The sequence below is a fragment of the Protopterus annectens genome, chromosome 1.part2, assembly GCF_019279795.1.
Source record: "Protopterus annectens isolate FY-2018-M chromosome 1.part2, PAN1.0, whole genome shotgun sequence".
In the NCBI taxonomy this organism is placed as follows: Eukaryota; Metazoa; Chordata; order Ceratodontiformes; family Protopteridae; genus Protopterus; species Protopterus annectens.
In genome coordinates, this window is record NC_056727.1 from 692,055,416 (window position 1) to 692,067,467 (window position 12,052).

The following is a 12,052-nucleotide window of genomic DNA, read 5'->3' on the forward strand; positions in this document are numbered from 1 at the left end:
ATCTATGGCATCACTACATAATCTCGAAAGTCTGAAATACCGAATTTCAAACATTCCAGACAATGTAGCGTAAACCCCTAATTTCCGAAAGACCAGAAGCGCTAATTTCAAAATCCCAATCATCGGGAGTTTGAGATTCACGCTTCTGGTGTTGCTGTATGGTGGAAGGTCAGGTAAGTATCTATGTTTAAATGTGTTGGTTAGGGGTTTAGTGTGCAAGTGTGTATTGTGACTGTTATGTGTGTGCGCGAGGGGAATGTAAGTGTGTGGTGGTGGTTCTTATGTATGTGTATGTAGTGCGACCTTGGAGTTGGAATATTTAAGTAGGGGGGTGTGGGGGGTGCAGTCCCCCACATGTGAGGTGCAGTGTGGCTTGCCCCCCTGTTTGTCTGTAATTTAGGTTTGTGTGTTTGTGTTCTGGGGGAAGGTATGTGTATGTGTGTGGTGTATGTTGAGTATAGTTTTCGGTAGTTTGAGTTTTGCGGTTTTGATGTTTCTGTATTTTAGTGTTATATTTATATCACTATCATCTTTCAGCTCTTCCTGTTAGGGGTTGCCACAGCGGATCAGTTGTTTCCATTTCTTCCTGTCCTCTGCATCGTGCTCTGTCACACCAACCACCTGCATGTCCTCTCTCACCACATCCATAAACCTTATCTTAGGCCTTCCTCTGTTCCTGTTACCTGGTAGCTTCGTCCTTAGCATCTTTTTCCCAATATATGCAGCATCTCTCCTCAGCACACGTCCAGACCAACTTAATTTTACCTCTCTGGCTTTGTCTCCAAACCTTTCAACTTGGGCTGACCCTCTAATATACTTATTCCTAATCCTGTCCATCCTCGATACACCCTGTGCAAATCTTAACATCTTTAACTCTGCCACATCCAGCTCTAACTCCTGCCTTTTTGTCAGTGCCACTTTCTCCAACCCATATAACATAGCTGGTCTCACTACCCTCTTGTAGACCTTCCCTTTCACTCTTACTGGTACTCGTCTGTCACAAATCACTCCTGATACGCTTCTCCACCCACTCCATCCTGCCTGTACTCTCTTCTTCACCTCTCTTCCACACTCACCTTTACTCTGAACCACTGATCACAAGTATTTAAACTCATCCACCTTCGCCACCTCTATTCCCTGCATCCTCACCATTCCTCTATCCTCCCTCTCATTCACACACATATATCTGTCTTAGTCCTGCTGACCTTCTTTCTTCTTCTCTCTAGAGCATATCTCCATCTCAACAGGGTCTCCTCCACCTGTTCCCTACTCTCACTACGGATCACAATGTCATCTGCAAACATCATAGTCCACGGGGACTCCTGTGTCTCGTCTGTCATACTGTACATCACCATTGAAAATAAGAAAGGCTCAGAGCTGATCCTTGATGTAATCCCATCTCCACCTTAAAATCATCCGTCACTCCCACCACAGACCTCACCACTGTTACACTACCCTCGTACATATCCTGTACCACTCTTACATACTTCTCTGGCACTCCCGACTTCCTCATACAATAGCACAACTCCTCTCTAGGCACCCTGTCATATGCTTTCGCTAAGTCTGCAAAAACACAATGCAACTCCTTCTGACCTTCTCTGTACTTTTCGGTCAACACTCTCAGAGAAAGCATTGCAGCTGTAGTGCTCTTTCCCGGCATTAAACCATACTGCTGATAGCTAATCATTACATCCCTTCTTAACATAGCTTCCACTAGTCTTTCCCATAACTTCATGCTGTGACTGATCAATTTAATCCCTCTGTAGTTACTACAGCTCTGCACATAACTTTTATTCTTTAAAAATCGATACCAAAACACTTTTTCTCCATTCCTCAGGCATCCTCTCATTTTCAAAATTTCATTAATCAGTCTGATTAAAAACTCCACTGCCATTTCACCTAAACACCTGCATGCTTCCACAGGTATATCATCTGGACCAGCAGTCTTTCCATTCTTCATCCTCTTCATATAGCTATCCTTACTTCCTCCTTGCTAATCCATTGCATTTCATGATTCACTATCCCTACATCATCCAACCTTCTCTCCCTCTCATTCTCTTCATTCATCAACCCCTCAAAGTGCTCTTTCCATCTGCTCAACACACGCTCCTCTCTCTCTCTCTCTCTCTCTCTATATATATATATATATATATATATATATATACATATATTTGGTCGTATTTCTCAGTAACCTGAAATTCGTTTTTATAAAGAAAAAAGATTAAAGATTTTAACCCAACAGCTTAAACAGGAGCATCTCCTTTTTGGTTAAATAACTACCAAGCCTGCTCCATGTCCCCCAAAAGGCACTATATCAACCCCATATCTTTAGCAAAATCTAACCCATTTTAAATGAACACATCTAACACTGGAACCAGCAGTTGTAGGAATCAGCACATGAATGTAGATCCAATCCCCTCAGGCAGATCTGAGGAAGGTATAAGAAAGCACGACAGAATCGGCTGCAGAAAGTTGAGTCTCTTTTCTGTCTTTGTACTTAATGATGGGTCAGCATACCCAGCAATTATAATTCCTTTTTGGTTTATCAGATTATAGTGGTTTAAGATAGGTATGTAATTTGCTGTAAGGCAGTATCCTTACCTAGACAATACTTAAACTGGTTTGCTAATAAAGAAAAATAACTATAGTGTAGAAGGTGATAGTTTAATGCACAAGGTTTTTTTTTTTTTAATGGATTTGATTTTGCTTTTCAACCACAGTTTGCATCACTTTTGTTTAAGATTTTTTGAGTAGATTTGTTATCTTTCATTAGATCGAATTGAAAAGTAGCTGTTAAGTCTTTGGGAACAAGTAAAACTTGTTTGGCAAGGCAACGTTCTAAACCACGCCTCCAGTGGTAGTCCATCCCGCACCAGTGGCACTGCACTAAGGGTGGACATATCTTGAAGAATGCCCCTCTCTGAGCAGTTTTAAATAAGTGCACATTTTGCAAGCTGTAACACATTATCTGAGCAGCACTCATCTGCCTGTAAGGTACTATTTACAAATAAAGAGACGTCTTCAGACACGAAGCAGTTTTAAGAGTCCTACTTTAATTTTTAAACACCTTTCTGTTGTGTATACTGCAAAGGACCTTTCCACCACTGCATTCTTTTGGAGACTGTGTTTCTTCAACATGGACTCTGCTAGTTTTTTTCCTCTATGTCTAAGTTTTTAGACTGGAGTGATTTTTCAGAGAGGTTTTATTGTGTCCTAATAAGGGGTCTATATTAGATCATTGAAGTTTCAGGTTTTCGAATGTTCTAATATCGACACCTAGTAACCGAAAGCTGAAAATAGCAAATTTTTAGATAACCAAATTCTTTCAGAGGGAAAGAATTTGGTTGTCTGTTATTGTCGCTTCGCTATTTTCAGCACTGCGGTGGAAAGTTACTGTCGAGTTCAGGTAAGTGTGCGATTGTGTGGACGTGAGGGTTAGGGTGGGATCGGTGAGTTAGGGTTAGGGCGCGGGTCAGGTAAGTGTGCGAATGTTTGGAAGTGAGGGTTAGGGTGGGATAGGTGAATTAGGGTTAGGGAGCGGGTGAGGTGTGTGTGTGTGTGTGTGCGTGCGCAATATTGACGGACCTTAGGGTTAGGGTTTGGGTTTAGGTAAGTGGGTAGATAGTGGTGTATGTATAGTTTAGCGTATTTTTAGATGTAAGATTTTAGGTGTATGCGTGTAGATTGCTGTTTGTTTGGTGTGTTTGTGTTTTGTAAAATCAAATTTTTTCCCTAGGAAAAAATTAGATGTTCTAAATTTTCAATCTTACCGGTTTTCGGTTACTAGGTCTCGATATTAGAACATTCGAAGACCTGAAACTTGGATGTTCTAATATAGACCCCCTAATAAGTATGCGTATTGCTGAACCATTTCGTGAGTGGGTCCATAGTTTACTGATAATATCTTTTGTTTTATCTTCATTTATTTTATATTCTGAAAGACTTGAAACTGTGTCAGATTTTTTTCAGAGCACCATAATCTCCATTTCTGGATTTATCAGGTACAAAATATCATATGCAGATAAAGCTAAATGTTCATGATTTCCACACCAGTTATATCTTTGGGTTTTTTTGGATTTTTTATTTTCTTTACTAACAGCTCTAAGTATAAATCAAATAACATAGGAGAAGGATAGCATTTTTGCCTGCTTCCTTGTCAAACAGGTCCCCTTCCACTTTGCTTTTTACTTCCTTCTCTTCATATAGCTTCTGTATTAACCCTATTATTGTATTGCAGAATGCAGATGGTGCCATTACCCTACTTAAACAAAAGTCACTTATAGCAGCATCGCCCCAAATGTTGTCATAGCAAGTAATTTCACAGAGAGTTCTGTTCCCACTTGGATAAATGTATAGAACTAACAGTATCAACCAGAACTAAATATAGCCGAAATTTTAAAAAGAAATCATCCCGATGGTCCTCCAGCATAAGTAAAGTGTACAATAAAAAAACATTTAAGTACACAGCAGATTAAAATACTTACCAATGATTAATATAAACTTTTTGAGTAAAAATTTGAAAAATACTTTCAGATCTTATTTGGTTAAATAACTATCAAGCAAGCTCCATGTCCCCCAAAAGCACTAGATCAATCCCAGATATAACAAAGCTGTCCATGAACTTAGGTTAACATGTGAAGCAAAGTACAATTGCAAATCCTTTCTTAACTATGTTAAGAAACTAAGAAGTAAAACCTAATGCTGTTCTGAACTTGTTTGTAATGGCACCACTTCTCTGATCTTGCTAACATATTAGTAAACATATTCCATGTACATTTTAGCCCAGGCACAACTAAAGCCCATTTATCCATGAATCTCTCAACCCCCTCATTACCACTGAGTAATGTGCACTTAAAGGTTCTTTCCAAGTCCAAAAATACTTTCTCATTGGGACCTGGCAGTATACCTGGCTAAATGTTACTAAGCAGGTCATAGCAGAGCCACTCCTTAAACAGTTTAACCTGAGTTTAGCCACTGGCTTTGTCCCTGAGGTTTAGCACACTGCCATAATACTACCACCCCATAAGAGTGGCCTCGCTGTTGACTCAGAGAATTATAGTCCCATCAGATCAATAAGTCTCATTTCCAAAGCCATGCAACATATTATAACTAACATGATAAGCTATGATGATAAAAATTTTGTCAGGCTAAACCTACAGCAGTTTGGCTTTGTCAAGGGTAAATCCTGTGTATTGAATCTGGTTAACAACTTTGAAAGGTTAACATAGGCTGTTGATAGTGATCAGGCTTGTCCACACAATGTACCTTAATCTGGCAAAGGCATTAATACCATCCCCCATGCTAACATTATAATAGTATGAAATTGATTAATATTATCTCAATGAGCTCAGTGCTTAGGGTCACCATTGTTTGATATTTACTTTTATGATATCCAGACTATATAAACCAAGACCTCTGGCTAAGTTTACAGGTGACTGCAAACTGGGAGTCATTGTCAAGCCTTCCAAAAAGAACTTACTGTCATAAATACCTGGTGTACTAAAATGAGCTCAAATTAAATGCTGAAAAGTGCACAGCTGTCACATTTGGTAGACAACCCCGCCCAAACATATAGCAGAGACAGTACCCCACTATAAAGTGAGAATGTTGTCAATGGCCTTGGAACTTGGGTTGACAAATGCTCTCTCCATTTATCATTACGTGATGATATAAGTCTGAAAATGCTTCTACTTAACACATCTAATTGCCAAACGAATGTCATCCAGATCTGAAGAGGTCATTATCCCCTGCTATTGAACATTGACTATGCTAATGATTGAATAGAACGTCTCCATTCGGATGTACTTCACTACACATATCAGACAACTAGAAGGACCCAGGAAGTCGCTAAATATGGTGATCACTGACTAAAACTGTAAGCTTCCTGAAAAGTCTAGAACCACAGTGTCCCTTTTAGTATCCTGAAGGGAGATCTCTGCCTTGTTTCTGTGTCATGGTCTTGGATCTCTTGCATCTCCACAAATCAGATAGTCCCGTAAATAACAGAATCCTGCATCTAGATGATTACAAGACTGTTTCCTTGAATTTTCCTAAGATTCCTATGACAAAATCCTAACTAACTGTTTGGAATGCATTATCTGCATCAAAACTTGCCAACGATAGCAGTGTTTTCTTAACACTCCACTTCCCTCTGTATCAGTGTTTTATTAATGCTGCCAAATGTTTGCCTACCCTCTACAAAATAACATTGATTTATATTGGTCAGTTTTGGTAACCCCTTTGCTATTCTCTTAGCTAATGTAAGTATAAACACTTAATACTTGTGGTTTAAAATCTAAGTGAATTTATGTATAGTTGGATCTGAAGGGTCTTTACCCTCTTTCTGTAATACAGCCACCACTGCTTTCTTCTAAGACACTCCAGTCCTCCCTTTTTAAATGTTGTTTAACAGCCTTCCAGAACTTTGTCACTGTCTTCTCTCTTAACTCCCAAGTGTCCACAGGAGTACCGTCTGATCTGGAGACTTCCACTTCTGTGACATTCCCCCTGTCTTGCAGTACTTTAACCTTTGTCAGTTCCTCTAAGTAATTATTACTTCTTTCCTATATTCTGTTATTTCTGCCATGTTTTTAAACTCATTTTGATTTTTTCCTTCTCTCTTGTTATCCCCAGTTGAAGTAATTTCTATCTTCCCTAATAACCCGTTTTCCTTTTTTAACAGATAAAACAGTAAAGAGCCAGTGTCTCACTTTCATATCGTTAGTCTGAATCTTTGTTTTTATTGACATATGATCTAGTTTTTCTATTGGCCTCAAAGCTTTTAGTTAAGTGCCTGTACTTCTGTGAAATATAATTTTTATCCAGACTAGCTCACTGTATGTTGGGGAATAACAAACAAATCATTTGAGTTCCTATGCTGACTTTACATCTTTCATGCCACGCAATTCTCATGTTTCGTCCGAAATCTACTGTTTTTCCTTTTGTGTTTTTTTCGAAATCTAATCTTACTATGTTTTCCCTTCTATGTCCCCCTAATATGTTATCACTATTGCTGTTGTCAGTCCTTCTCAAAGATTACTTGGAATCTTGAGTACTTGTGTGTCTTCTGTTTGTGATGGATCTAGATATCTTTTTTTTTCTGCAAAACCAAACTGTGTCAGTGTTTGTTTACTCCGTCTTGTTGAGGATTAAGGATACCTTGTGTGCTGATGGCCTCCTCTCAGAAATACTTGTAATGTCCAGATTCATCTGTTTTATATATTTTATGAGATATTTTGCTGCCTCTACGGCTCCTTTATCAAGCATGGGTTACTAGAAGTTTGTGACAGGCCAGTACTCACTTTTATTAGAAGGTTGAAACTTGCTCTTTCAAGTACATAAATCATTTCTAAATGGTAGGATTGCACAACTCTGAAATACTGATTCTGTCTCATACTTTACCAGATAATTTACTTTCATTGCCGTGCTGTTACAGTGCTATGGTTCAGATGAGTATATCTCAAGTGATTCTATAGCATTTCTGTGCATTTAGATTTTTGGCTTTGAAATGTGTTTAGAAGATTAAGCAAAACTGTGAAATTTATGTTTCATCACTGAGGTGTTTGTGTGTGTGTGTGTGTGTGTGTGTGTGTGTGTGTGTGTGTGTGTGTATGCATTATACATATCAGTGACAATTTGTGGTCCGATGGTGGACTGGCATCATCTCCAGGATTTATATAATGCCTTATGCTTGCAGCTTCCCAGGATAAGCTTCATCTTGTGAACTTGAATGCATAAAGTTCATATAAAAATATAAGTAAATGAACTGAAGAAAATTGCATTCATATATCTATCCAATTGCTTTGGTTGCTGCATTTCTTAATGAAAATTGTTGTACTTTAGAAGTTTCAGCAGTGAAAACATTTATGGATTTGAACTGTTCAAAATTTTAATTAAAATGTGTGCTTTTCTTGAGCAATATGAAAGACACGGTCTGGTGTGGTTAAGATATAGATGGTTTAATAAGTCATTATAAACATTTAATAATAATTTTCGTATTTTGCATTTTCTTATTGCGTTGCATTTTAACTTCCATTTGCTATCAGTATATTAGCTGATGTATTTTCTCAGGCCGCTTTTCATGACTTCAGAGTTGTGCAGTTCTCTCTTTTGTACTGTACAAAACAGTCCAATTGAGCTTGGTCACCTTACTACAGTGCTTTAGATCACAAAATGTCTGATTTTTCGATCCTGTTTTTGAAGAAGTATTTTCTGTTTTTCTTGTATCTTTGTCGAGGTCTGCTAAGGTAAGGGTGATTTCAGAATCGTACTGTTGCAACATTTGATAACTGACTTTTAAATATGATCTTATTTCAAACTCTTTTGTTTTGTAGTGTCTCACCCTGTTAATGGAACTGATGATGCTTTATTGAGAGGCTTGCATATGTCTAATCAACTCTTTGTGCAGTCTTCTTCCATTCCAATGCTTAGTGCCTGTTTCAACAAGCTGTTCTCCATGCTGCAAGTTTATCATGTGCAGGTATGTGGTTAGAAGTATTTTTGTTTTAAAATTAACAGCAGATAGCTGTTCCCAGTTTCAGGGAGATAATGAGGGTCATTTTAATGGGCCTGTTCTAAAGTCCGGGTAATAATGCCGTTTTATGTTTACTTTTAATTATTCATATCCTTAATTAAATCTTGGATTTTAGGATGGTAGGCATCATCAAACAGTATAGTTTTGAGAGTCTGTGTAAAAAAAAAAATGCATTTGCCAGTGCCAAATGTTAGCTTGTGCTGAAAAGGTGTATTGCGGCAGTGTTCGATTTGAGGCAGATAGCAAATAAAATCAGAACAGTGATCTTTCAGTACAGTCAAATGGTTATGATGTGAAGTTGTTCAATCTCGCCGTTCATTCTTTACTGATGGGTTCGGAGCCGATATGGCTGTTTGCAAAGCTCGAGGTTTACCAGTAGCTCAAGACCAAGCCCCTTATCCTATGATGCAGTGCTGGAATTACTCCAGATCTAGTTTGCCGTGGCACGGATCAGAGGTTCCAGCTTGCTCGAGCCATTTTTGTCTTCAAAATAAGCGATTTTTGCAAGTTATTTCTTAAATTTTTCTATTATTCTATAGTTAGTAGAGTAGTTTGTATTGCTTAATCAAGCTCCCCTTTCCCTGCTATATTATCTATATAGTTTAGTACTGTAGTAGTTTGTAGTGGCCTTGTGTTCGGCCTAGTGATAACTTAGATATATAACATTTAGTGCTGGCCCCCTTTCTTTTGGGCCGTTGTTTATAGTGTGTCTGTGTAATTTGATCACAGATATATCTCTAAATTTGGCTGTCCGCTAGGCTTGTTCTGCTTTTAGCCTAGGTGTGGTCCTATTTAGTATATTCTGAGTGTTTCTCATTAGGCTTTTTGTGTACGTTTTTGCTGTTAAGCCGAAATCATTGTTGTTGTTTGATTGTTTAGCCTAAGATATGTCTGAGGACAAGGACAAGCAGCCAAAGTCTGGGTTTAAGAAATGCCCACACTGCGGGCAAAAGATGTCTGTGAATGATGGCCACGTTCAGTGTGTCTATTGTTTAGGTGCTGTACAAATGTACAGGAGTCCTGCAGCATTTGCCACTCCTTTTCCTCAAGGGTCTTATTGGACCAGAAAAGGAAGCTTGTTAACAGAGGCTTGCTGAAGCATCCTTTTTCCGAAGCATTGAGTGACCAGAATGGGGTCAGCAAGTCCTCAAAGTCTTCAGGGGACTCCAAGGAATCGAAAGTGTCTAAAAAGTCAAAAAAAAGTGGAAGATTCGGGAACATCGGCTCCACAGATCTCGGAGCTGAGTCTCTCTTAGTTTTGGAGCCGGCCCACAGTTCTAGAGCCGATATCTGAGAGACCTGCATCTCCACTCCTTCAATTGGCACCATTGGTGCACTCCTCCAGGTCTTCTGTCAGCCTCTCGGATTTGGATATGGACCGATTGGTACAGAAGCTCTTACGGGCGCCAGGCCTTGCTAAATTGTTGTCGGCTCTGACCCTAACTTCGGAACTGAAGACCGCTACTCCAGATTTGACTGCTCCTCCGAGCCGTTCTAGACCTTCGGAGCCAGAGGGGGCCGACCTGTTGATCATAGAGCCTTTGGAGCCAAGACCTGCTCCGGTGTCCTTGGTTCAATCTACTCTGACATCCTCGGCGCCGACCAGGGACTCTAGGAACCGACACTCTCCTGCTGGGATTCGGGGAGGATAGTTGCACCCTCTTGTCGGTGCCGACTCTTCCTCTCAGGGCTTCGGCTCAGATGAGCTCTGCTCCTACCTCAGGCTTGGAGCCCATGGCCTCAGTGCGGGAGGGGCTGGTGGGTCCTTCGGGTCCGTTCACTCCTTTTCATCGGAGCCGTGATGCCTTTGAAGCCATGAGGAGAGCCTTGCCCCCAAAGACTTCCTCGACACCATGTCTGACTTCCTCTTCCCCCAAAGCGCCTGTGTCCACTTTTGCTTCCATCGTCCAGACTAGGCATAGAAACCCTGAGCCTCTGGTAGCCCCAGAGGGCACCCCCTGCTCTTCCGAGACCTCCCCAGAAGTTCCCACTGAGGAGGTTCCCAGGAAGAGATTGTGCAAGAGGAGACACTTGGACTCCCCACAGTAGTCTTTGACATCTGACATTGACTTGGATGAGTCAGAAGGGTCCCCACGATCCCCCTCTGAGGATATCTCCTTTGCGGATATACTCGAGATCCTTAGGCAGAGGTTTGATTGGCAGTCTAAAAGCCCTACTGCTGGATGAGTCAATTCTCCTGAAGGCTTTCAGGTCTCAACCTTCCACCTCTTGGGTGTCTCCGCCCTTCAGCGAGCTCATGCAGCTGGTCTCTCGGAGGGCCTGGGAGTCACCAGAGTCCATTGAGCCTGTCCCTTGGAGGCCTTATAAATTTATTTCTGCTCCTGTAGATAAATCCTTTTTATCCAAAGGAGTCCCTGTTGATGCCATGGTGGTGGCGGCGACCACCAATAAGGAGATGTCTGAGACTTCCTCGTTTATCCATCCTCCTAACAGAGAGTCTAGGCTCATGGATAGATTTGGAAAATGCATGTTTAGTTTAGCGACTTTTATGCTCCGATCCCTGAACTATTTGACCCATTTCACTAGGTTGCAAAGAGATCTCCTTAAGGAGTTGGGAGATGCGCTTCAGGGTACTGTAGCTGCTTGGGTTTCTGATAAAGTTGCCGCCCAGCTTGCTACCCTCAATTCCATTGTGAACTTGTCCATGCATCTCATATCATATGCAGCTGATGGGACGAGTAGGACAGCAGGTACAGAAATTGCTCTTGGGAGACATTCCTGGATGCGCTTGTGTTCCTTCACGGAGCCCTTTAAGTCTTAATTCATGAACACCCCTTTTGATGGCTCATCTCTCTTTGGGCCTAAAGTGAATGAAATGTTGAACAGGTGTGAACAGGAGGGAAAGACTCTGTCTGCTGTCAAAGTCCGTTTTTCCACCCTTACTCGGCCTTACACCAAAGGCCAAAGGGGAGAAAACATTTGGTTCCGAAATGCCCAAGGAGCCTTTCAGGACACACGTGGTGAACCCCCCCCCCCCAGGGACAGAGGAGGGGGTAATAATGGAAGACGCCGCCCTCGCAGCAGAGGGGGTCCACAACACCAGGGTGACAGAGATCACATGTCTGGTCAACCCTACCAGTGCTTCTGAAAGGAAGCCCGACTGTCCTCCTCTGGAGGCAATGAGGGGGTCACTTATCATTGTACCCAGATGCCTGGCAAGGTATAACAAACAGCAGCTGGGTACAAAGTATTATTTCCAGAGGGTATTTCATACCGTTCTCCACTCCACCCCCATCCGCAAGGAGAATCCAGGACGTTCCACCCAGTTACAGGGAGCAAGCAACTATAGAGTTCCACAAGTTGCTAGAAAACAGAGTCATCCATGCAGTCCCAGCAGACCAAACAGGATCCGGAACTTACTCAAGATTCTTTTTGGTTCCAAAGAAAACAGGGGACTGGAAACCCATTTTGGACCTCAGCAGACTCAACCAATTTGTGAAGAAAGAGAAGTTCCGGATGGTCACACTACAGTTTATATTTCCCTTTTTAGGGAAAGAC

General features: G+C 41.1%; 1 protein-coding gene across 8 annotated transcripts in view; it reads left to right on the top strand.

Annotated features, from left to right (window-relative positions):
* BIRC6 (baculoviral IAP repeat containing 6) overlaps window positions 1–12,052 on the top strand; it is a 4,524,268-nt gene that overhangs the window by 2,828,994 nt on the left and 1,683,222 nt on the right. For all 8 annotated transcript variants that reach the window (XM_044058419.1, XM_044058463.1, XM_044058448.1 and 5 more), the window contains exon 41: window positions 8,334–8,479. In XM_044058419.1, the coding sequence (XP_043914354.1) occupies window positions 8,334–8,479 (146 nt within the window). The remainder of the gene's footprint in view (window positions 1–8,333; window positions 8,480–12,052) is intronic.